The sequence below is a fragment of the Cyprinus carpio genome, unplaced genomic scaffold, assembly GCF_018340385.1.
Source record: "Cyprinus carpio isolate SPL01 unplaced genomic scaffold, ASM1834038v1 S000006617, whole genome shotgun sequence".
Classification (NCBI taxonomy): Eukaryota; Metazoa; Chordata; class Actinopteri; order Cypriniformes; family Cyprinidae; genus Cyprinus; species Cyprinus carpio.
The window spans coordinates 826101-853683 of record NW_024879255.1 but is presented as its reverse complement, the minus strand read 5'-3'; the positions used below and the strand labels follow the sequence as shown (position 1 = coordinate 853683).

Here is a 27583-nt window from a genome sequence, read left to right as displayed (position 1 = left end):
TATTCTTATTTTTCCACATATTTTATCTTCATTACAAATCTTGTTTGGTTTTATTTTGGATAATTGCATGTAAAAAAATTATTTACTTTGTAATGCACAGGCAAAATGTGAAACTTCCATCTTATTCCCAGTCTATAGCATTTTCTAATTATTTGTACAATAATATTTAACTTAACCTGCTTTATATCTTTATTATTTAATGCAAAAGAGATTTATTAAAACGGTTTATAAGAGTCATGCATCCGTTTAGTCAAGAACAACAAATGATCAACGAATTGGAGCAGCATCAGCCTTTAGATAATTTTAAAACATCAAATAGCCTTCAATTTACAGGTTATAACTGCATCTGTCTCGGTTGTAGACTTATGAAGATTATTTTTTAATGCGGATCCCGTACTGTAACCGAAAATAAATGTGCTCTATTATTATTCATATTCAAGTGTTTGCGCAAAAATTATTAATGCGCATGCATGACAGGGAGGCACCCTCTCCATCACTTGAATTTTTTTTGAACGAACCAATTAAAAATGAAAGCAAATACTCCCTGATCATGCGCATCCTGTGGAGATGAGAGTCAGCACTGTGAATTTCATCTCGCAACGACAAGAAAACATTTGTTTATTAATAAATAATTTTCATATTTCATACTTTTTCATAATTATTAGGCTACTTCTGCCTGTGCTTTGTGGCAAACTTAATGCATGTGCTTAAGCGCAGAATATATTAAGGCTCATTAGTTGAATAATGACTTAAATGAACGACTAGGCTACTAGTAACAAGAAACATCGTACATGGGGGGCAGACCTATTAAATACCCTCTAGACATCTCTGTTAAAGTAAAACAAATACATTAAGAACAAATGTTTTTGTCTCTTTGGCAGAAGCGCGTCTCTTTCGCCAGTTTCTTTGTCTCTCTCTCAGAGGCGCCTCATCTGTCCTGAGGAAAAAAAAAAAAACATATTATATTGTAATGTATCTAATACTCTGTATGCAGTTGCAAAAATGACAAAAGCCAAACCAAACAAGGCATTTGTCCTACTTTGCCTAAACCTGCTCTGTAAGTTTGAAACCTTCATAAGACACTGTCCATATAAAGAGCAAGAGATTCACACCTTTATTTCAGTCCCCACAAGCTATACAGAACTACCCCCAAAAAACCCAACCCCCTCCAGCTGGACAGAATTCTGTCTGTTTTTTGGCTGCGAGGAAGAGTGTGTTGTCATGTTACTGGGCTGAAATGTGCTGCCTGCACTCATAGCAGCCTTACTCTTTTTATTCATTATTTTCTCTCACCCCATATTATTATTTTCACCAGACCATAATAATAACAATATTGATAATGAAATTATCTTTTGACTCCCCTGACAGTGGCACCTTCCTCAAAAAAAAAAAACCTTAGATGTAGGAGATATGCGAGTGAATAATAGATTTAAAAAAGTGTGTGCTTGGTTTCCGAAATGGTAACCGAATACAGCTCGTTATCACACTATAAAAAAAAGATATGATGAAAAGTCATGATAACTAGGGATGCACGATAATATCGGCACAACATCGGTATCGGTCGATAAAAGCTTAAAATGACCATCATCGGCATCGGCCGATATGAATATTTCTGCCGATGAGCCAAACCGATAGGGGGGCGTGTTTCATGTGCGTGCGCGACGACCATGAACGTAGCTTGAGCGCCAAAAACTTAAACTTACAACATGTCAGCTGTGTGGAGGCATTTCGAGATCTGTCAAACAGATAACAAAGTTGCTATCTGCAATCTTTGTAAAGCACAAGTGATGCGAGGAGGCGTAAAACAACAGTCTTTCAACACTACAAATATGATTACACATCTTAAGAGCCGTCATCCTGAGCAGCACCAAGAATTTTTAAAAAGTAAGACGGAAAAAATGCCGGCAAAAACCCATCAGCAGCCTCTACTTCAGTCCTTTGACAAAGCTAGAAAATACAGCAGCGACCACCCAAAGGTAAAAGATCTTAACGACAAAATAATTGAATTTATTGCTCTTGATAACCAGCCGTTTAGCGTGGTGGAAGATGTTGGCTTCAGGAGGCTAATGATGCACCTAGAGCCGCGGTATGCTATGCCTAGCCGGCGCTATTTTTCTGACGTGGCCTTACCTGAACTCCAGAGTGTTGTCGCCAGTCAAATTGAAAAGCTCCTTGTCGGCGCGTGTCACATTAGCTTCACCACGGACATTTTGGACATCAAGCGTGAGTCCTGTAAGCATGTTGAGCCTCACTGCCCAGTGGATAGATGAAGATTTCACCCTTAAAAAAGCTGTCCTACACTCACAGGAATGCTCCGGTTCTCACACAGCAGCTGCAATTGCGTTCGCATTTGAAAGTATGTTTGGGAAATGGAAAATAGAAAGAGAACGAGTGCATGTCGTGCTACATGACAATGCCCGTAACATGGCTAAAGCTATGATGGAGTTTGGTGTGACATGTCTACCATGCATGGCACACTCACTGCAACTGGCGGTGAATGACGGTGTCCTGTCTCAGCGCAGCGTGGCGGATGTTGTGGCCGTGGGAAGGAGAATAATTGGACATTTCAAACACTCCCAGCTGGCATACAGTCGACTGGCGGATGTACAGAAAGAGCTCGGAATGTCGGTAAAACGACTTCAACAAGATATCGCTACCAGATGGAATTCGACGTTTTATATGATGCGAAGCTTGGTCGAGCAGAAAAGGGCACTAGGTGCTTATGCCGCTGATTTCGAGCTTCCTGCAACTTTGACGGCAAATCAGGGAATTATAGAAAATATGATCACACTTCTCGCCCCCTTTGAGCAGCTGACCAGAGATATAAGTTCTGCAGAGGCTTCTGCTGCTGATGTGATCCCCGCGGTTGTGGCACTGACACGACTGCTTGGCCGGCCGAGTGACACGGACAGAGGAGTGCAGACTACCAAAACTACCCTGCTGGAAGCCGTCAATCATCGCTTCAACGGTGTGCATTGTGAGGCACTTTATTCTGTTGCAACCATGCTTGATGCACGCTACAAAGACCGGTACTTTGACGAGGAAAAAAAGAGGAGTGCTCGCAACCTGTTGCTCAAAGTTTTGGATGACATGAGCGGCAGTGCAGATGCCAGCACAGAGGATCCCCCAGAGAAGAGGACCCGAACAGGATCACTGCTGGATATGTATGACGAAATTCTGGAGGAGAATGTCATGTTTGAGGAGCAAGACAAGACCGCGTCAGCGTCACAGGTAAGCGTAAAAACATGCACAAATGTAGGTTATTATTTTAAAAAATATATATTTCACTTTTGAACCGAAAGCATCCTAATTAATGATGCGACTTTCGCTATTATTATTCTGCAATGTCATAACATAGATAATCGCCTATTTATTATCATAATTCGCTATGTTTACGGTAGTAATAATAAACGTGCAACTAATAAATCATTTGATTTCTGGAAAAAAACGTTAGAGCTCTGTTAATGCCTAAAGCATAAAGTAAAAAATATATATATATATATCCGTAAGTAATATTTTGGTATTCTGTTACTTCATAGGTCATCTCATACCTGGCCGAACCCACAATTCCCAGGAACCACAGTCCATTGGAGTACTGGAAGTGCAACCAGGCCCGTTTCCCTGCCCTCGCTCTTGCTGCACGCAAGTACCTGTGTGCACCTTGCACAAGCGTTGACAGTGAACGGCTTTTTAGCGTTGCCTCTGATGTGATGGATGAAAAGAGAAATCGAATGGACGGTGAAAAGGCAGAGATGCTAATTTTTCTTAAGAAAAACCTACCTCTGGTATTAAAAAAATAGCTGAACAGAAGCCTACCGGTCAGCCGAAGTTGTCACCCTAGTTAGTTGGACTGAAAAGGTTTGCACCACTCAAGTTCAAGTAAAGGATAAGATGTCCTTGTATTTTTATTTTATTTTTTGTGGCTCACAAGATAATATGTGGAGCTTGGTTTTAAGTTTGATTATACTTTAAAGTGGGTCCTCAGGACTGAAGTGGAGGTCTGGACTACAGCTGCTTGTTTTGTGCACTTGAAGTGTTTTCTGTAAGTTTCAGTACAATGTCATGTTAACCACTATGTTGCGGGAGCATTTGGTAGACCTGTTCCAGTAGGAAAAGATGTAAAAAAAAATATTTGAAAATGTATTTGTATTTATTTTAATCTTAAGGACTGAAGTTTCAAAGTCTAAACTTAAAAATAAAATGTTGCACTGGCATATCATTTATTCTCCAAGTGAAATAATTGACCTGTTTTTCAGGTGTGAATGTCTGTCTACATTTGTAAAATAATACATTTATGGTAGAATCAGTACAGAAGAGATACATGGATTTCTCTTCAGTAAAATTAAAGTTTTAATATATCAGGCGAAAAATTCGTATATATATCGGTATCGGTATTGGCATCGGCCAAAATTATTTTGAAAATATCGGCATATCGAATATCGGCCAAAATCCAATATCGTGCATCCCTAATGATAACATATTTTTAAGTTAGGCTACTTTAATTCATAGAAATAATTTATGCAGTTTAAAGTTTTTTTTTATACTAGATTCAACTTGAATCTCAATACTATTAAACTGACTTTAAAATCTCAAGGAGATAATAAGTTGAAACGCGTGAAAATGTCACAGTGCATGTTAAATATAATTTGATTGTTTTTAAAATTAACAGTTCCTGTATAAAATGGGACAGCAACCTTTAGATCAAACATTTTTAAATTGTCCACAGCTGAGCAACGCGGGAAGCAGGTTCTGTGCCAGAGCGGGCGAAGTGAATGTGCATGCACAATTTTTAGGGGGGAAGGGTTTTTTTTTTAAAGTAAATTTTCAGATGCAATGGAAAAAAAAAATAAAAATTAATAACATAGCCTAGATTATTCCCAGACTCTGTTGTTAAGTATACTATAATGTAAATCTGTTAACCCACGGTAACACATTTTAACCAATTAATCTCCTATTTTCATTTGCTCCATGTTTTTTTACAAATAAATTAAGTTTTAGAGAGGAAAAAAATGTGTAAGTCATGTATAATCGCATTTTATTACATTCAGAAATAATAACGGCAGGCCTAATAATGTTATAATGTACCAACAGGATATTTTTAGTTCCTCTCACTTTACAACAAATCCTTTAAATTTAACTGTCAGAACAGAACTAAATATATATAATATATAAAATGATTAAAAATATATAATTCTAATGGATAAATATAATTGCAGTATATAATAATAATATAGGCTTAGCTATAAAAAAAATGCTCTCTCATTCGGGACAAATCCAAACGTTTCCATATTCGTGATGTTGCCCATTTGAAGCTTAACTATTATTCATTAGATAAAATAGGCTTTATAGTTCATGCGTGTTTCAGTATCGACGAAAAAAAATCATAATTAGCAATGATATGCCAAAGTGGACCGCTGCTCACGCCGAAAGGCACGGTGAACGGCTGCGCTGTTTCTAATGAATATGTGCACTTGAGGCCAGAGCGATCAAACAGCTGAACAGAAAATACTCAATTTTTGGTCACACAGTAAAGGCATAATTCAAAACTGCAAAGTGTTAGCAGTTTGAAAAATCAAGAATAATAGCAGAGTTAATAGGAATTATTTCTAAATGCTGGACCGTTCTTATTTCGCTCTGCATATGGAACCTGAAGGATTATTTATTTATTTATTTTTTACCAAGAATGAACCGAAATGAAAACATTTAGCTTTTAATCTCTGTGTGTGTGTGTATATTTATATATATATATATATATATATATATATATATATATATATATATATATATATATATATATATATATATATATATATATACACATATATATATGTGTATATATATATATATATATATATATATATATGCGCCACCTTGCGGCAGTTTCGCGAATGATTTAACCTTGCGGCAGCGGTATTACCCATTCTGGTTGTCCAACTACTGTACTTAAAATACAGTTACATATTTGTAACTGATCACAGTATTACATATTATTCACACAATAGCAATACATTTTTCATAATTCATTGATTCTACCTATTTCCTATGTTTTATCTTTTAAAATTTCCTTTCTGAATAACCTACCACCTTTGTGGACATTCACACAAAGACCAGTCACTAGTCGGCTGGCTATAAGGCTATAATTTTTATTATTATTATTTATTTATTTTTTAAGTAAGTGTTTTATTTTGATTGGTGTTATATGAAATTTCTTTAAATGTATTTTATTTATTTTATGATTTAATTTGACTTTTTTTATTTATTTATTTTTTTAATTTGCCTTTCATTAAACTCATGAACCACCTGCGATTCCTTTATGAACCCCAGTTTGGGAAACATTGGCAAAATGTAATATTTCATTCCATGTTGCCAGTAACAACAAATGGAATATATTTTCTTTTTCTTAGCATTTTTATATCCATATAGTACAAGATTATCCTATTTAAATCAACATTAAGTTGAGTCAAAGTCAAAACTAATCTAAAAGTAGTCTGATCATATTACTTATAAATCATTTCATTACACATTTTGTTACTAAAGACAATTTTTGTCATGTAATTTGGAATCAGCAACGGACGACAAAGTAATCCACACACCTTTGTGTGTGTGTGTGTGTGTGTGTGTGTGTGTGTGTATATATATATATATATATATATATATATATATATATACAGTTGCAATCAGAAATATTCAACCCCCAAAGAGTTTTAAGGATATATGAATAAAATCTTTTCAAAGTGCAGGATTCTGCTTTGGATGACTTCTTTATGAGTTAAGTGTTGCATAAAATCAACACAGAAAATGTATGATGTAGTATTTGTGCATAACAGTATATTTTGTTAAGATAGCCATGTCACAATTATTCAACCCCTATATAATATTGTTATTTTTAAAGCTTTCTGACAGTTTTTATGGCCTGAAGTGGAGCTGAAACATCATTAAGCCTTTGGGAACTCAATAACGATCCTTCCTTTGCTTCAGCTGTGATGCATATATAAACCCCAACCATGAAGGTTTTCAAGGTGAGTTGCAATCATGGGAAAGACAAAGGAGCTTCCACAAGAGCTGAGAGAGGAGATTATTTCATCACATCTGAAGGGCCTTGGGTATAAGAAGATTTCCAAAATATTTAACATTCCAAGAGACACCATTGGGAGCATTATAAGGAAATTTAAAACTTATGGACCAGCTGCAAACCTTCCTGGCCGTGGAAGAAAGCCCACAATTTCATCAAGGGCCCTTAGCAACTTAGTCAGGACAGCTAAGAAAACCCCCTGTGTGACCGCAAGACAGCTACAGGATGACCTGATGAAGGCTGGTACAAGTTCTTCAGTGGCAACTATAAGACGTGCACTGAATAAGCAAGGACTTCATGGCCAGACCCCAAGACGCACTCCACTCTTGACCTCAAGGAACATCAGGAGTCGACTAGAATATGCCAGGAGGAATTTGGATAAAACTACAGAGTTCTGGGAGACAGTTCTATGGACTGATGAAACAAAACTGGAAATTTTTGGACATATGGACCAGCGGTACGTCTGGCGTGCACAAGGTCAGGCTTATGACCAAAAGAATACCATCCCCATGGTCAAGCACGGAGGTGGGTCATTGATGATGTGGGGCTGTTTTTCTGTGGCAGGAACTGGCAATCTTGATCATGTACCTGGCATCATGGATTCCTAGAAATACCAGGTCATTTTAAAGAAGAACGTGATGCCTTCTTTTGACAAATTAAACCTTGGTGATCATTGGATCTTCCAGCAAGACAATGATCCCAAGCACACCTCCAAATCAACTAAAGCTTGGTTGGGGAAAAGATGCTCGAGGATCCTGGAGTGGCCTTCGCAGTCACCAGATTTAAATCCAATTGAAAATCTTTAGTGGGATTTGAAGAAGGGCAGTTGCAGCACGGGAAGCCATCAAACATCACTGAGTTACAGACTTTTGCATGTGAAGAATGAGCAAAGATTCCAATCGAGAAGTGTAAGAAGCTTGTCAGCACTTATCGAAACCGTTTGTTAGAAGTTATAAAAAATAAAGGACACTCCACAAGGTACTGAAGCTGGGGGTTGAATAATACTGAACATGCTTGTGTTACAAGAGTTACAACTTTCATTTGAACTTCAAAGTTAAGTCAACTTCTGTTGTCAAAATAACTCGTATGTATCAATAAAATTTTTTTGTTCTTTCACAAGGTTTTTTTTTCCATTGATTTTCATTATCTTTTATCAACATCACTATAATGTCTTTTGAGGTGAGGGGGTTGAATATTTCTGATTGCAACTGTATATATACACGTGTGTTTGTACTGAATGGTCATCAGTCATCAGAACATTGCAGCTGGTTTTAAAGGACATTGATTACAAACCTCACTTGTGTTGTCGATTATGTGTGTTTGTACTGAATGGTTTTGATTTTGTTATGTTAGATAGTAAATTATACTAAATCCTGGAATCACTTTTGGGAATCTCACAATATGAGTTCATATCCATATGTAGTTCATTTTAAGAGAAGAAAGAAATCCTTAGAGATCCTATTGACATATTTAGGTAAATTTAATTGTGTTCCTTTTCCTCTTCTTCTTCTTCTTCTTCTTCTTCTTCTTCTTTTCATGTGCTACATGCATGGAAGTGTGTGTATATGTCTTTTATCTTCTGCCACCCCTCTCATCCTACAGGTGTTGAACACTTCTGTAATTTCTTCCTTACATTTCAGGTTTAGAGTAATTTTTGAGCCAAATGCCAGTTTCCCACTGGCATAAATATGAAAATGTATGTGAAGTTTGTTCCTGTCAGTGTGACCTTTACACAAATAAGGCTGCTGATTTCAACCTGGTTTTGGTTAGGTTCACCTTGTACACCATTTGAGCTTCTTTTAGCAGCAAAAATGTTAAAACCTTTCATAATTCAGTCATCACAACATTGCAACTGGTTTTAAAGGACATTGATTACAAACCTCACTTGTGTTGTCGATATGTGTGTGTGTGTTTGTATTGAATGGGTTAGATTTTGTTATGTTTGATAGTAAATTCACTTATGGAAATCTCCCAATTGTACCCTTGATAAAAACAGCAAAATAAAGGGACTAAATAAAGACTTAAGTCTGAAGGTTTTTTTTTCTTTCTTTTTTTAAAGGTGTAAGTTTAGGGTTAGGGTAAGGCAGGTGTAATTACCTTTAACAATTGAAGTCAGTGGGAAGTCCCTCTGATAATATAAGAACAAACTGGGGGTTTCCTTTCGATTTGGTTCACTTGACATTGCATGAACATTTCACTTTCCTCAAAAATACTACTGATGCTTTATTGAATAATGCCATTCAAGTGCACGAAATATGAGCAGCGCTGAACATTCTCTTAGAATCTTTTCCTCCAGACAACCTTCTGCAAGAAGCTTTATCATCTATCAAGTTACACACCGTCATTTACATTCTGCAGTGGACAACACTCTTCTTGTCCCCTGCTGTGTTCCATCGAGTCTTCGGATTAAGACTAGGATGGCCTTTCATGATTGCCTCTTCTGCACAGAGCCAATCAAAAGATCTGATGGCCATGAGACATGCATCTTCTGCCAGGGCTGTGCAGAGGCCGTGCTTGGGGGGTAGGACTCTCCCCACTGCTCAGACATGAGCCTCTGGACTCTTCAGCTTTGTGTGGCCATCATTCAAGGTTGATGAACTCGCCCAACAGAACTCGCCTCTGCCACGCTCTTCCTCTGCTGCCTCCTTCGAGCTGAGAAGGAAGATCATTATGTGAACCTGTCAGGGTCAGGTGATAAGCTTGCATTGGCTCACAGCCCACACACATTTCCTCAATTGATACTAAAGACTGATTTATACGTCTGCGTCGAAACTACGCCGTAGCTACGCCATAGGTTATGCGTAGTACATGCAGGCTACGGCATAGCCTCACGTGCACCTCTCCAAAAAGTCATGGCGCGTCAAATTTATGCGGACCGCAAGAGCTGTGATTGGTCTGCTAGTACCCCTCCCTCCATATGTATTTGAGTTTTTTATGTGTTTTTTGCACTTTAATATATTTTAATGTTACACCTTCTTATTTAAAATAAAACAAAGCAAAGAACAAGTGTCTTATCATTTATTATAAAACGTAGCATTACATCGCTTTGTTGTTCACGACAAAGTCCTTGTGGAGATCGAAAGAATGCCAACTTCTGCTGTTCCGTTGTTGTCTCTTTTTTGTAGTTTTAAATAAATGATCTGTTCTTTGATATTTATTTGCTGCAGTCACAGCTATAATGCTTCTCCAATGAGCCGCTGCTTCTTTGGCTTTTGTCGTGGTACTGCGGGTTACACCAGCAACATGCCCATGGACACTGCAGACTAGCGGTTTGCATGTGTACTGCACAATCAACGCCGACAACAATGCAGAAGTATAAATGAAAACCAACGCATAGCCTACGGCGTAGAGGCTAAGGCGTAAGTCCGACGCAGAAGTATAAATTAGCCTTAAGGGGTCCAAAGTGTGCCAAGAAAACACCTTATCTGTATCTTTTCATCACAAAAGAGACCATCTTTGAAAGCAAAAGACATTTTATAAACTGCATCCAAAATTTTAGTGCCCATCTGCATTATTTCACCTGCTTCCCAAACTTCTTTGAGGAACACCTGCAATATCAACTAGAGTAAGAGAATCCTTCCCTAATATGTCTTGGACTAAATACGCTATCTCAGAAGATAGGTCTTGTGGTGGTGGCCCTCCTTAATACAGTTCTTAAATTGTTCCAAACCAAGCGTGATACTTTTTGATACAATAAACCCAAGCTCAAATCTACCAATGTTTTTTCCAGATTTTTATTTATAGTTTGTTATTTCTTTTCTTGAACTCACAACTACGTTTTCATACTTTTTAATAACTTCTACTGTGCGACTGACAACTAGATTTCTTGAATTGATTCATTCAATTTGATATGAATATCCTACATTTCGGCCACAATACCACAGTTACAGTTTGTGTTACTACAATAAATATATTGTAAATGTTGGGGATTTGTGGATTGAAAAGTATTCTAACTGAAATGTTGTCTCACAGTGTTTCTCCTGTTTTCCGCATCAGTGTTGTTAAGAATGTCGGCGCTGTTTCAACTGCCTTTAAATTACCTTTAATGCGTCATTGTGTATCAGTATCAGACCTCTGCTCCAAACCTCACAGCGCCATTTAGGTACTCTCGTGTGCTAAAGAAATGGCAGTGCATATGATTAAATTGTCACTCGCATTTTACTGGCACATTGCGTACAGTGTAAGCTGATCGCATTGGGGAAGCACTTTCTCCTCAAATACTGAAGCCTTATTCGCTTAACGCCATTGCATCACAATGGCCAATGGCGCTCAAGCGTGCGAAAAGGGTTGCGGGAAAGTGCCCTATGTAAGCGACGCCACATGGCATTTCATAAGAATCTTTCGACTGACTAAGAGAGCTTATGAAAGACCTGAGTGCATGTAACACAGCATGAACGCAATGGGAATGAGGTTACGTCATTAACCGGAGACGTTCCCTTTCGAGAGCATAAGCTGATCGTATTGGGGAACGTGTGCCTTCACGCCATGTTATTGCTAAGGGCACTTAGCATAAGGGGTGTTCATCTGCCTCGTGCCCCATAGAAATCTAATCACATCATTCCCTCCCACTGACAACCTATCAATGTCAGTATGAATGCTGATATCACAGCTACACACACTTGAGCACAGAGGATGTACAGCTGTCATCTGAACACTCTTGTAAAAAAGACAAAACTACTTTTGCACTTCTAGTGACAGCACGTTTAACATCAGCAAACTCTGCCAAGTACCCAGACACGCAGATTCCATATAGGCTGGATGCCAGACTGAGTTGTTCGCTTTAGAGGGGATCTCTCCACAAGGAAATTAGCCATTCAGGTCAAGAGAACCAGGGCCGCATGTGCCCTGTGCCTTGATGTATGTCTGCCCTGCGATTGAGATGGCCGGGGAGACAAACAGCTCAACAGACAGGAGGTGCTAGTCTGCCCACATCTTTATGCTCATCATAAGCATGAGAGAAGTGCGAGAACGGGAGCCGCCTTGGCGACTATGAACGCCATGGCTGCCGTGTTGAACAAGAACATGCTTGTGATGGACTGAAGTGTAGAAACACATAAGAGACGGGTGAACTGCTCCGATGACCAGGCAGATCCAGGCAGGTCATCAGGTAGCCTACTATTTCTCTGTCTGTCCAGGCACAGAATGCTTGGCAACCATTGTACAAGGCTGTTGTTGTTGTAAAAGGCTGTGCTACTCCATAGGGCCAGCAATTCTAGGCATTTGCGAGTCACCAAAATGCTTGTTGAGCTCGAGTAAGGGGCCAGTGCAGGAATGCACGCTTTCAATCATAGTTGAAGAGGTCACATCAAGGAACCTCACTCAAGGAAGTGAGCATTACACCGTTGAGACGGGGCAATCTGTGTCTTTTAAATGGAACTCATCGTCTCTTTAAGGCAAGGGAATATTATATTTATTTATTTTTAACTGACCTAGTGGAAACCGCAGCTCTGAGAGGGAGGGCGGGCCTGCTGAATTGCTGTATGTGCATGCACACACCGGCAAAGATAAGTGGTAAAACGCAAAAACTATCAGAAAACAGCTGTCATGGACAATATCATGGTTACTGCAAGAACAAACGGCGGGCCCGGCGCTTGGTATTACACTATCTGATGGCACCTTATAACAGTGCAGCCAGTTAGTAGAATGGGGCAAGCGCAGTAAGAACGCATTGTTCATGGGCTAGTGGCCGCTGAAACTCAAATAGGAAACTCCAGTTAACTCGACTCTTATGGTAGAGGTGGTGACTCAGTGCACATTACTATCAGAAGCTAGCCATGCTAGACAACATAACAACTTCATGAACAAGTGACGAACCAAGCGCAATTTAAAACAATACAGCGGGATAATTGTAACACAGCCAACAGAAGCAAAAGCCCATATTTAAGGAGGGGAAACGGCAGTTTCAACCATAATGACTGTAACCCACAGGATAATAGCAGCAAGACAATTCATACAGGGGTACTGGTGCTGTAATCACTGCAAAGACTGGTACATATTAGAGACCAACCCGCACTATGGGAACAATCAGGTTGCCGCAATGTAGAGTGTGTGAGTGGCGACTGCACAAGCGTTGTCTTTGTCATGACATCATACCTAGTTGACCTAGTGGAACCCCACAGCCCAGAAAGGGGGACAGGGCTTGCCAGCCATCCGGCTCAGTACACAAGCAGTGACATGAATCATAAAATGTAGCAGCGACTTAACTCAAGAAGTAGTAAACTGGCCTACCTTATGCGAGCAGACTTGAACCGAAAGGACCCTAGAAGCCATTGTTTAAGAATGTGGTAATTTTATTCTGTGAAGCCAATCCAGCTGCTGAACATTATATCCTCAATAGATATCCCTTAAGACCAAGACGAGGCATGGCTCTCGTATAGTCAGCTTGCCCACCAGTAGTTTGTTTTCCGATTTTTTTTTTTTTTCTCAAACGCAGAAAGTGCACACAGGGCAGGGAGGCTGGTGGCAGGGTTCCCCCTGCCCTACACTCACTTGGAGTATAGCCAAGAGAGACATCACCTAGACTCTGAACAGCGTTGAGAGCACCTAGGATATGTTAGCCCTTTCTCAGTTTAAGCACAACTTATAGTCATTAGGTCTGAAAACCGTACATGACTGACTGACAGAGAGAGCGTGTATATTATCCATTCACTTAACAGAAGCAAGCATGAGCAATAGTGCTGTCTTAAGCAAGAGCACTTTTTTTCTTTTTGGAGATAAAGAAAATAATTTTAAAATCTACAGGCTAGTATCTCCTGTCTTCTGTCTTCCAGCTTGTCACACTGCACAGTGGAACAACCAGCACAAAGACAACCTGTGATAGTGCCCACAGTAGGAAGTCAAACTGAAAGAAGAATAAAATAGCGGTTAGACTTAATGTCGATCCAACAAAAAGGCTTTGCGCCATGTTTAACACCAGAAACGGATGGCATTTCGGACTTGAGTTCTCTAGTTTTGCGGTCGCCGTGATTTTGCCAAGTAAGACATCAGAATCAGAATCAGAATCAGAATCAGAAAGAGCTTTATTGCCAAGTATGCTTGCGCATACAAGGAATTTGTTTTAGTGACATAAGCTTCCAGTACACAAAAGACAACAACACACAGTCAAAAAAAAAAAAAAAAAAAAAAAAAAAAAAAAAAAATAAATAAAAACCCTTTGCAGATAAATAAGTGTATAAACAATTGTGCTATAAATGATAATGGAATTGGATTGAGTAAGATGCAGGGATGTACTAGGATGAAGGGGTAACAAATAAATATAAGGATATTGCACATTTTTATTGTATAAGTGGGGAACATTTAACTGTTCATGAGGTAGATTGCCTGGGGGAAGAAACTGTTCTTGTGCCTGACTGTCCTGGTATTTGCGGCTCTGAAGCGCCGGCCAGATGGCAAGAGTTCAAAGATGGGGTAACTTGGGTGTGAGGGATCCAGAGTGATTTTCTGAGCCCTTTTCCTCACTCTGGATGTATACAGTTCTTGAAGGGTGGGCAGGGGAGCACCAATAATTCTTTCAGCAGTCCGAACCGTTCTCTGTAGTCTTCTGATGTCTGATTTTGTAGCTGAACCAAACCACACAGTTATTGAAGTGCACAGGACAGACTCAATGACGGCTGAGTAGAACTGTTTCAGCAGCTCCTGTGGCAGGTTAAACTTCCTCAGCTGGCGAAGGAAGTACAGCCTTTGTTGGGCCTTTTTAACAATGGAGTCAATGTGATTGTCCCACTTCAGGTCCTGAGAGATGGTGGTTCCCAGGAATCTGAATGACTCCACTGCAGCCACAGTGCTGTTCATGATGGTGAGTGGAGGGAGTGCAGGGGGGTTTTCTCCTGAAGTCCACGATCATCTCCACTGTTTTGAGCGTGTTCAGCTCCAGGTTGTTAAGACTGCACCAGACAGCCAGCTGCTCAACCTCTTGTCTGTAAGCAGACTCGTCACCGTCCTGGATGAGACCGATGAGTGTGGTGTCGTCTGCAAACTTCAGGAGCTTGACAAAGGGGTCTTTTGAGGTGCAGTCGTTGGTGTACAGCGAGAAGAGCAGGGGGGGAGAGAACACATCCCTGAGGGGCACCAGTGTTGGTGGAGCAGCTGTTGGACATGAATTTCCCCAGTCTCACTAGCTGTTGCCTATCTGTCAGAAAGCTGGTGATCCACTGACAGATAGAACTAGGAACAGAGAGCTGGGTCAGTTTGGTCTGGAGGACTGTTGGGATGATGGTGTTGAAAGCCGAACTGAAGTCCACAAACAGGATCCTCACATAAGTCCCTGTTTTGTCCAGATGTTGCAGGATGAAGTGCAATCCCATGTTGATTGCATCATCCACAGACCTGTTTGCTCGGTAAGCAAACTGCAGGGGGTCCAGTAAGGGTCCAGTGATGTCCTTCAGATAAGCCAGAACCAGTTTTTCAAACGACTTCATGACGACAGATGTTAGAGCCACAGGTCTGTAGTCGTTAAGTCCTGTAATCTTGGGTTTCTTTGGAATGGGGATGATGGTGGAGCGTTTGAAGCAGGAAGGGACTTCACACAACTCCAGAGATCTGTTGAAGATCTGTGAAAAGATGGGGGCCAGCTGGTCAGCACAGGTTTTCAAACAGGCTGGTGTAACGCCATCTGGGCCTGGTGCTTTTCTTCTTTTGTTCTTCCTGAAGACCTGGCGCACATCATCTTCACAGATTTGAAGAGCAGGAGGTGTGGAGAGGGGGATTGCAGGAGGTGTTAATGGTTGTGTAGAGAGATGGTCAGAATGGGTGTTGGGGGTTTCAAACATGTCCCTGGATCAACATGTTCCAGGGACATGTTCCTGGATCAACATCTTTTGATTATCCTGGATCAACGTTATTGTCCAAAAATATAGACTTAACCCAATCCTATACCCCTAAGCCTAACCCTACCCATAACTTAATACTAAAATCAGTGGAAAATGATTAACAAGGGTGTAGAAGCACCTAACCCTAATTGTAAGCCTAAAACAGATATTTCCTGAAAAGTTATATCTCAATTCTGATTGGTTGATTGGAATGTTGTCCCAGGATCAACAAGGATGTTGATCCAGGGACATGTTGTACTTGGTGAAATCACGCTCACCCTAGTTTCGCAGCTGGCTCAGGCTCTATGCAAGAGTCTGAAGCTGGGCTAGATTTGCATGCAGTCGCACAGAGCTATTCTAGCTGTAATGCCAGTTGATAGGGTTACCACCCGTCCTTTAAAATACGGAATTGTCCCGTATTTAAAGGTAAAATGATGCATCCGTATCAAATCAATACAGGACACAAATAAGTATTTTGCACCATTTATAATACTAATAGCAATTATAATGAAATCAATTTCATAAAAATTATTAGAGAAGCTCATTTGCGTGATTGCATTTTAGCGAGCTAAACCTGCACAGTTTAAAACATCTGGCACTCACATCTGCTCTTTGAACACAAGACTCTCCAGATGAGGGGGCTGGATGGGAAAGTTATCAGTGGGTCTTTCCTGTAATTATTGATGTATGCTCAGTTTGCAGAGAAACGTTCAGCTGCTCACGGTAGACTGTCTGACTTAAAGGATAGTTCATCCAAAAATAAAAATAAATGTCATTGTTTACACACCCACAAGTTGTTCCAAACCTGTAATAATTTCTTCTGTTGAACATAAAAGAAGATACACTGAAGAATGCGGGTAGCCAAACAGTTTCTGCTCCCCAATGACTCTAAAGTGTTTTTTCTCTACTACGGAAGTTACTGAGGACCAGAAGCTGTTTAGTTACCCACATTCTAAAAGTATCTTTTTCAGAAAGATTCAACAGTTCAGCGTTTAGAAAAACAGAATTAAATTTTTTGGGGGGTGAACCATACCTTTAAAGTGACAGACACATCCATGCTTCTAAAGGTATAGGGCTATTGTTTTATTACAATTTGGATAGTCTGTTAATATAAGATTCCATATATTATCAGAGCTTGGTAGACATAATTGTTATATTTTTAGACATTATTAGATGGAGTAATTAATAGATTATAGGTCTATTTAATGCTAGACCCTATTTATTAATTTATCATTCATGTTATGTCATTTATTATAAATATATACATTATAAATAATGTCATTTGGTATTTTAAAAGGTTTTTAAAAAAGCAAAAAAGCTAAATTATTTAGATAAAATGGGACAGATAATTACATAACAATGTAGTCCTAATTTAATTTAAAAAAAAATATTACCCATCCAGGTAATAGCTGCAGACCTGTCAAAAAAGACTAATAATAATTAATAATTAATCAAATTTAAAATAACAATATCAATGTGTTCTGTTTCAGTGTTCTGTCAAGTTTACATAGCCTACTTGAGCATGTTTTCTCATGGTTTATTGAGAAAACTGATTGACCCTAGCGGTCAGTGTAAGCAACATTACACATCTGTATGAAGAGAGTGACACAGCTGGCGCTCATCACAAAAAGGCAACACATGGCAGCAGTGCCAGCATATAGCGGTCAGTTTTTGGAAGACAGTGGCACAGCCGGTGCTTTTCATAGAAGGGTAATGCGCTGCTGCAGTGCCAGCAAATATAGCAGTCATTGTCCTACATAGTGGCCAGTTTAAGCAACACCGGCAATCCGTATGAAAGACAGTGGCACAGCTGGTGCTAGTCATAGTCATAAAAGTCATAGAAGGTTAATGTGCTGCGGCTGTGCCGGTTCCGGCAGATATAACAGTAAAAACAATACCTACATGGCAACAGAGCCAGTGCTCATCAAAGAAGGGCACCACATGGTGGCAGCATCAGCATATAGCAGTCAGTGAAGAGACTCTATACATCTGCACAAAAGACAGCCGCTCAGCAGGTGCTTATCATAGAAAGCAACACTCGGTTTCAGCGCCATATATATAGCTGAAGTGTAGTGTAAGCAACGCTAGTATGAACTAGTACACTAGTATGAAAGACTATATAAAGGCATATAAATATCATATAAAAGCAATGCACGGCGGCAATGCCGGCATATATAGTGGCCAGTGCAAGCCACACTGCTTACCTGTATGAAAGACAACGCATGGCGGCAGCGCCATGTATATATCTGTTAGTGCAAGCATTTAATAGACAAGCTGTGGGCTGTTTAAAAAATAATTAATCAATGGGCCGGGCTGGACTTTGGACACCCCGTTCTAAAATAATACATCCTTTTCGCCCTCCGTCCAGTTTGGTTTACATTTTTTGTTTCCTGTGATATTGGTATTCTCCATAATGCAAATATATTAGTACAACTGTGGTTGTAGTAAAGGTTAGGTCTGTGGTTTGTTATGTTTTGTTTATTGTGAGATGTAGTAACAACAGCAACTGCGGCACCCATTGTCGTATGTTGCTAGAAACTACCATGAAACGCTTAGTAGGTAGTCAACCAGAATGCCCATTACTGCTGCGCTTACGGCCGTGTCAATGCCACAGCGGCAAATACAAATCAGTCACATGTGAAACTCATTCGCGAAATAACCACCAGGTGGTGCAAAGGGACAGTTGACACTGTTTGCTCAATAAAGTAGAAATGTGACGTTTTTACTTGTGAATTAATATTAAAAATAATGAAATAAATGACTAGGCTAAATGCTTAATGTTTCAACTATTTGACTACTGTTAGAGTGAAATATTACAGTGATGACAGTGCTTGAAGTGTGCTTACTTTAGCCAGTATTAGATAGTAGATAGATTAGATAGATTAGTTTATAGACATAGAAGTAATAACTTATGACGTGCGAGGAAATCCCTAATATAGACAAATGCATTCAGCTATCTCTCTCTCTTTACACACTGCACTGTATACAGGTAGAATTGTATACACTCTAAAATATGCTAGATTATTTTATTTTTTTTTCAACCCAATCGCTGGGTTGAGCCTCTTGGGTCATTATGTTGGGTTATTTTTTCCAGTGTTGGGCAGTTTTTGTGTTACCCAACTGTTGGGTCAGTGGCTGGGTCAATCTCACTGACCAATGAAACAATACACTCCTACCCCCTCCAACCCAACGCTGCCTTACTTCAACCCAGCTGTTGGGTTACAGTCAGAGCAATGACTATAGAAATACAAAGACAGTATACTCCTATAACTGCATTTTCAGTTTTTATGGGAACCGGAGCTTATACCAACCACTGCAGTGATGCAATGACTTTACCAATCAGCGATTGGCTCTATCATTTAGAAGTAGTTAAAGTTTCTCCCATTCATAAGTATAGGCTATACTTATACATTGGCTGGTCTAGTCTGAAAAGTAAGAATTTGTAATGCTATTTGAGCATAACAAACAACATTCATGAGGGAGTTCATTTCAGATTTTGTTGCTAATTTACAGAGATGGGTAGTAACGAGTTACATTTACTTCGTTACATTTACTTGAGTAAATTTTTTGGGTAACTAATACTTTATATTTATATTTAAAGATGGGCACTTTTACTCTTACTTAAGTAAATTTTGGGGGAAAAATCTGTACTTTTACTTCGTTACTGTGGGCAACGCTCCTCTCGTTACTTTATCTTAATGCAATAAAAGTTATAAATGCTTCCGTTTATTCCAAACGTGCCGTCTACTTTTCTCTGGGCAATGAGCAATGATTCATTCTTTTGAGTCAATTCTATTCAAAGGCTTGATCAAACCAGTTGGCAAACCAGTGAATTGGTTCGCAAATCAGTCTGAATGATTCGTTCAGTTCCCTGAGCCGTCGGAAGCGGTTCTTACTCAGAGTTGTAACAGAAAGTTTAAGAACATCAAGAACATTGAAAACGTGGCTTTGGATCTGCACTGAATTGAAAGCAAATCTGCAAAGGCTATTGTTTGCTTGCGATGAAGATCTTTATTAGATGAGCACCGCGTGTGCTGTCTACGGTTCACCAGGTATGACTTAGATAGGCTACATTAGATTACAATACACGAAACCACTATGACATTAGTTTGTTGTACTTGTAACTTATAACAGAGGCGTCATGCCCATTCAAAGTGATTTTTGAGCCAAATGGATTTTGAATGCAGCTTCCAAAAGACAAAAAGATAGCCGAATAATATTTTCTATATTTGATACAATCACACCGGTGTGAGAACGTTCAGCGAGTCATATCATCAGCTGCTAAATTCATATCTGCGTTCGCTGGCTGGCACTGAGCCAGAGATAGGATTCATTTTTACAGCACTGCGCATTATAACCAATCACACAAGATTCTGTTGAGTTTATCAATGCAATGGCCAATCAAAGGTGTTTCGATGAGTCATCGCTAAAATGCCGGCGCTTCCTTCACTCGCTCGCTGACTGAATACCTCTTTCTGGCAAATTCTCTCGTCAGAAACAACAAAGTTCAGATGTGTCTACAAATCTATAAATAAGATATTGATTTCACAGTGTTAACAGTTTCAGTGATTTTAATGGGAGTTTTTGAGAGTGATTGAACTCTAGACTGTCAGTGAAAATGTTTTTGATAATGTAAATGTTCTTCTCTCTCTTTCTGTACAATGAAAGATTAGTAGCCTAACTTACGTTTTTATATCAGATTAACTTTCAATGTTATATTCACATTTAATATAAAGATATGAAATATAAAAATTTGTTATGGCATGACACCTATATCTGACAGGTTTTTATGCATAGTTAATAGATTACATTATTAAGCTACTTTGACCTCTTTTTTGATCGCATATCATCTAACATAATCTATGAAGGTGAGAATCAACATATTTCATGATATAGTTTATGCGTCTAGGAATGTTTCTAATAAAAATGAAAAAAAAAAATTATGCTTAATAATTTGCCAATATGCTGATGTAGCTCCTGTGTGTCACATGACAACCCCCCCAACCCCCACTCGTGCCCACTCAAAAATAATGATTGCATGACTCCCCTGCTTATACATTAAGTAACATATTATTTTTACATTTAATAAGCTGTCACAGAGTATGAAATAAATACCCTCCAAACCCAATGCCTTTGCCTAGACACAATTAACATTGATATTTCCACAATATTTACACTTGCATAAATATACACATGTTTACATTTGGCAGAACAGACAGAAGAAGATCCGTCAATGTGCATTTGGTTCCTTATGTTCAGATGTTCGGTAACTTAGTGGTCATGTGAGGAGTTTTCACTCTTCTTTGTGTCAAGAAGAGTACAAATCAGAATATTCAAATCAGAATATTCATCAGCTGCTACTGAAAAATATCATGCAGGATATCTATACTGATGTAATACTGGGTAATTTGTTAGGAATGAAAAGATGCCACATTGCTGAATGGAAATGAAATTTATCAACCTACAGAGGGCTGAATTCAAAGTCACTTAAAATTAAAGTGAAAAAAGGATGCAGCAGGCTAGTCCATTGAGCTGAACTTTCATTGCAGCAACTCAAAATGGTACTCAATAGTTGGCCCCCATGTGCTTGTAATGAGATGAAGAATGGTGTCCTGGGGTATTCCCTCTCAGATCTGGACCAGGGCATCAGTGAGCTCCTGGACAGTCTGAGGTGCAACCTGGCGACATCAGATGGACCGAAACATAATGTAGTATGGGTTTTATATTGGATTTATGTGATGTGAGGATGGGTGATGTTATATTGTATCAATTCCTTCATCCTCCTTGAACTGACTGCATACTCTCGCCACATGAGGCCGGGCATTGTCGTGCACCAGGAGGAACAAGGACCCAATGCACCAGCGTAGGGTCTGACAACGGGTCCAAGGATTCCATCCCGATACCTAATGGCAGTAAGTGTGCCATTGTCTAGCCTGTAAAGGTTCTCTGTGTTCCTCCATGGACATGCCTTCCCAAACCATCACTGACCCACCACCAAACCGTTCATGCTGAACTATGTTACAGGCAGCATAACATTCTCCACTGCTTTTCCAGACCCTTTTACATCTGTCACACATGCTCAGGGTGAACCTGCTCTCATCTGTGAAAAGCACAGAGTGCCAGAGGCGGACCTGCCAATTCTGGTGTTCATTGGCAAATGCCAATCAAGCTACACGGTGCCAGGCAGTGAGCACAGAGCCCACTAGAGGACGTCAGGCCCTCAGGCAACCCTCATGAAGTCTGTTTCTGATTGTTTTCTCAGAGGCATTCACACTAGTGGTCTGCTGGAGGTCATTTTGTAGGGCTCTGGCTGTGCTCATCCTGTTCCTCCTTGCACACAAAGGAGCAGATACAGGTCCTGCTGATGGGTTAAGGACCTTCTACTGCCCTGTCCAGCTCTCCTAGAGTAACTGACTTTCTCCTGGAATCTCCTACATGCTCTTGAGACTTTGCTGTACTGTGCTTGAGACACAGCAAACCTTCTGGCAATGGCACATATTGATGCGCCATCCTGGAGGAGTTGGACTGCCTGTGCAACCTTTGTAGGGTCCAGGTATCGCCTCATGCTACCAGTAGTGACACTGACCCTAGCCAAATGCAAAACTAGTGGAAAACAACCAGAAAAGATGAGTAGGAAAAAAAAATTCATTGGCCTCCACCTGTAAAACCATTCATGTTTTGGGGGTTTTCTAATGGTTGCCCATCTAGTGCACCTGTTGTTAATTTTATTAACACCAAAGCAGCTGAAATGAATTAACAACCCTCTCTGCTACGCAACTGACCAGATCAATACCCCAGAAGCTTAATTTACTTGATGCTATACTCTGATTAAAAAGTGTTCCTTTAATTTTTTTTAGCAGTACAGGTCCTTCTCAAAAAATTAGCATATTGTGAAAAAGTTCATTATTTTCCATAATGTAATGATAAAAATTAAACTTTCATATATTTTAGATTCATTGCACACCAACTGAAATATTTCAGGTCTTTTATTGTTTTAATACTGATGATTTTGGCATACAGATCATGAAAACCCAAAATTCCTATCTCAAAAAATTAGCATATTTCATCCGACCAATAAAAGAAAAGTGTTTTTAATACAAAAAAAAGTCAACCTTCAAATAATTATGTTCAGTTATGCACTCAATACTTGGTCGGGAATCCTTTTGCAGAAATGACTGCTTCAATGCGGCGTGGCATGGAGGCAATCAGCCTGTGGCACTGCTGAGGTGTTATGGAGGCCCAGGATGCTTCGATAGCGGCCTTAAGCTCATCCAGAGTGTTGGGTCTTGCGTCTCTCAACTTTCTCTTCACAATATCCCACAGATTCTCTATGGGGTTCAGGTCAGGAGAGTTGGCAGGCCAATTGAGCACAGTAATACCATGGTCAGTAAACCATTTACCAGTGGTTTTGGCACTGTGAGCAGGTGCCAGGTCGTGCTGAAAAAAAGGAAATCTTCATCTCCATAAAGCTTTTCAGCAGATGGAAGCATGAAGTGCTCCAGAATCTCCTGATAGCTAGCTGCATTGACCCTGCCCTTGATAAAACACAGTGGACCAACACCAGCAGCTGACATGGCACCCCAGACCATTCAGGCCTTTTCGCATTTCCTTCTCCCCAGTCTTCCTCCAGACTCTGGCACCTTGATTTCCGAATGACATGCAAAATTTGCTTTCATCCGATAAAAGTACTTTGGACCACTAAGAACAGTCCAGTGCTGCTTCTCTGTAGCCCAGGTCAGGCGCTTCTGCCGCTGTTTCTGGTTCAAAAGCACACACCTGTGCACGGTGGCTCTGGATGTTTCTACTCCAGACTCAGTCCACTGCTTCCGCAGGTCCCCCAAGGTCTGGAATCGGTCCTTCTCCACAATCTTCCTCAGGGTCCGGTCACCTCTTCTCGTTTTGCAGCGTTTTTTGCCACACTTTTTCCTTCCCACAGACTTCCCACTGAGGTGCCTTGATACAGCACTCTGGGAACAGCCTATTCGTTCAGAAATTTCTTTCTGTGTCTTACCCTCTCGCTTGAGGGTGTCAGGTCGGCAGTCTTACCCATGATTGCGGTTTTGAGTAATGAACCAGGCTGGGAGTTTTTAAAAGCCTCAGGAATCTTTTAAAGGTGTTTAGAGTTAATTAGTTGATTCAGATGATTAGGTTAATAGCTCGTTTAGAGAACCTTTTCATGATATGTTAATTTTTTGAGATAGGAATTTTGGGTTTTCATGAGCTGTATGCCAAAATCATCAGTTTTAAAACAATAAAAGACCTGAAATATTTCAGTTGGTGTGCAATGAATCTAAAATATATGAAAGTTTAATTTTTATCATTACATTATGGAAAATAATGAACTTTTTCACAATATGCAATTTTTTTTGAGAAGGACCTGTATATATATATATATATATATATATATATATATATATATATATATACATATACACACACACACACACACACACACACACATACATTACATACATTTTATATATATATCAAAATAAAAATAGACTATAGATATTCAGTATATGACCCAAAGTAACTAGTAACTAACTACTTGAGTAGTTTTTTTATCCGATACTTTTTTACTCTTACTTAAGTAACTATTCAGACTAGTACTTTTACTTGTGTAAATATTTCTATAAGCACTTTTCCTTTACTAGAGTACAGTTTTTGGGTACTCTACCCACCTTTGCTAATCTAAATTGGTAATTTATTTGTGTGTTCATAGGGCAGTTTTTAAGATCTCAGCATTCCCCCATTTGTTTAGACAGGACTTGATCTTGGATGAGCTATTCGGAAGCGTTGCAAGTATGGCCGCCGAGTGAACAGACGTTTCTCAAAAGGGACTTTGATTCAGAGGGCAAACAATTATCCAATCACTTGAAGTATAAATGAAGAGTTAATCAGCAAAATCTGATAAACGCCAGGTTTATATAAAATTAACTGACTGCTGTGCGTTATTCTCCACATATAGCACTGAACCCTAAACACATTTTGTCACAAAAGCCGGTAGTGTCCATTTTAAGGCATCGCAAGTTCAAGTTTTATAGTAAAAACCAGCAAGCACCCCTTGTTTGTAAACAAAACCCAATAAGTCCTTTTTAGCGAATCAGCGCACATTATTCAGGTCAGGTGACAAGGCTGCAACTATAGTCACTTTGAAAAGATGTGCTAGCTGAGAGGATTTTCGTCAAAGCTGACTAGAAGTGATCGAGGATGGATAATTTCGACAAACATGATGAACCCGTGATATCTTCTTTGGGGCATCAAAGGAAAATAAAATAATCGGAACTTTGCTAAAGCAGCTACAGTGGTGAGGGAAAAGCTCCCTGTATCGCGTGTAATCACAACAACACAGTTCAGGCGTCTACATTGTCAGCTGACGAGATTACAAAGATTACCCTAGTGTTTTTGTTTAACTCTGAAACAAGAAATGTGTAGTTATATGCTTTTGCCAAAAAAAAAAAAAAAAAAAAAAAAAAAACAAACAAACAAACAAAAAAACTGTTTGAGTTATCTGCTTTTACTAAAATAAATAAATAAATAAATAAATAATGTATAAAAACATACTTTCAATGAAATGTAATTTTGTAAGTTACCTGTTTTTTTATTTATTTATTTATTTTTAGAGAGAGAGTTATTTTTACTTAAAACAACCAAACTGCAGTTTGATTGATATTAATTGGAATGCACCAGGGCTTAATTTGTGCCGGAACAAGCCGGATCCTACGGAAGTTCTAAGCGGCCATCCATTATAATTTTTTTCCTTTTTGTTTTCTCGTTATAACGACTTAATTTTCTCGTTATCTCGACATAACGAAAGTCGTTTTCTCGTTATAACGACTTAATTTTCTCGTTATCTCGACATAACGAAAGTTTGTTTTTCTCGTTATAACGAAATGAAAGTTTTACTGTTGCTATAGTAACGAACTCAACTTTGACAGGCATCTGATGGACAGCCATGCAGGCGCTCTTACTGTAGCCTATATTTCAGCAAATTTTGCTTCGCCTAGGTAATAATAACGTCTACAATACTTTATAAATAAAGGCTGATCAATCACTGTTGATTTTTTCCAGAGACAGTACAACAAACGTTTTGTTTTTGTAATTAACATGTTTAAATGGCAACACCGCGCCATTAGAGCTGCTTGGATTAAACTCACTTTTAATTTTCCCTTTATATGAAATAAAATTATATATAATTTGTAATTTGTAGTAGTCATTATGTGGCAGATATCATGTGTGTTACAAGCTTCTGTTTGAAAAGAGCGTTCATGTGTACGTGTAGTGTATGTGTGTGTGTGTGTAGAAAAAAAACCATTACAACATTACAGAACAAAACTGAATTAAATTAGCCTATGGATTTTACATATACATCACATTTCTCATCTATATGGTTAACAATAAAGATTAGTAATAAGGAAAAGAAGCACATCAGCCTACATCGTTAAATCCCGTCCTACTGTAGATAAACAGAACATCTCCGCTTATTAACTACCTAATCATTAAATTAAAATTAAATTTAAATTAATCATGAGCCTAAAAGAAGCACAAATATAATATATATTGGTGCAAACAGAATACAGTGATGTCAACCTTGGTTTGATAAGCAGTTATTGATGAAACAGAATGCGTTGGTGAAACTCATGCACCTAGCAGGAACTTAATACACAAAATAGTCATATTGATTCAAGCATTTAACATTTATGAATTAATTAAATGTCAGTAATGAATAATACTGCACAAATTATAGCAATCACGTGGAAGGTCTACGTACAGTAAAGTGGATAGTATACAACACCCCATCAGTTATATTCAGGTCTATAGTGCCACCTGCTGGCGCAGTTTTGTAAATTCTTAGAGAAAATTAAGTCATTATAACGAGAAAACGAACTTCGTTATGTCGAGATAACGAGAAAATTAAGTCGTTATAACGAGAAAACGAACTTCGTTATGTCGAGATAACGAGAAAATTAAGTCGTTATAACGAGAAAATGACCTTCGTTATGTCGAGATAACGAGAAAATTAAGTCGTTATAACGAGAAAACAAAAAGAAAAAAAATTATAATGCATGGCCGCTTAGAACTTCCGTAGGATCCCGATCTGGCACCGCCAAAGTCTGATCTGGCACCTCATTTTGGCGGATCCCCCTCCTCAGGCGCCAATGAAAGATGTCCGTGCTGATTTATAGCGTGCATGTGATATATTTAACGAAAAATATTCTATTATGAGCGCGCTTGCCGCACAATAACGACCTTCAGCGTGCAAAAGACGCGACATGTGAACGGCCCATTAGGCTGCTGTCACAATGCACAGATCCAATACTGATACATGCATTTTCTTTCTCAAATGTTTACATTCACTAAAGATATTTTGACGTCATTTTGTGTCAGTTAAGCTCAACAAACCACACAAAAAAAAATAATAATAAATAAATAATAATAATATTAAAAAAAAAAAAATCTCAATATGACACTGGCAAGGTGGCTTTATATGTGCATGCCACGCTTTGGCTGTGAGCGCACAGAAAACCGCCTCTGGAGTGAGCGAGTATCGAATGTCTTAAAAAAGACTTAAAAAGATGTGCAAATGATACATTTATATGACGATGCAACAATGACCCGATGAGGCAAGGTACATTTCTGTCAACTGTCCCGGAACGCAAGCGAAAGTCTTGTATCGCAGCGTCGAGCAGCTCATGTAGTGCAC

The 27583-nt window shown here is 39.1% G+C and overlaps 2 protein-coding genes across 7 annotated transcripts in view; both read left to right on the top strand.

Moving 5' to 3' along the window:
- Window positions 1-27583, top strand: part of LOC109078806 (serine/threonine-protein kinase PAK 3) — a 323688-nt gene that overhangs the window by 186881 nt on the left and 109224 nt on the right. The window lies entirely within an intron of this gene.
- On the top strand, window positions 1133-4560 carry LOC122144217 (zinc finger BED domain-containing protein 4-like). Its single transcript, XM_042754948.1, has 2 exons — window positions 1133-3231; window positions 3540-4560. The coding sequence occupies exons 1-2, from the start codon at window positions 2089-2091 to the stop codon at window positions 3798-3800; spliced, it is 1404 nt and encodes a 467-aa protein (XP_042610882.1). The 5' UTR covers window positions 1133-2088; the 3' UTR covers window positions 3801-4560.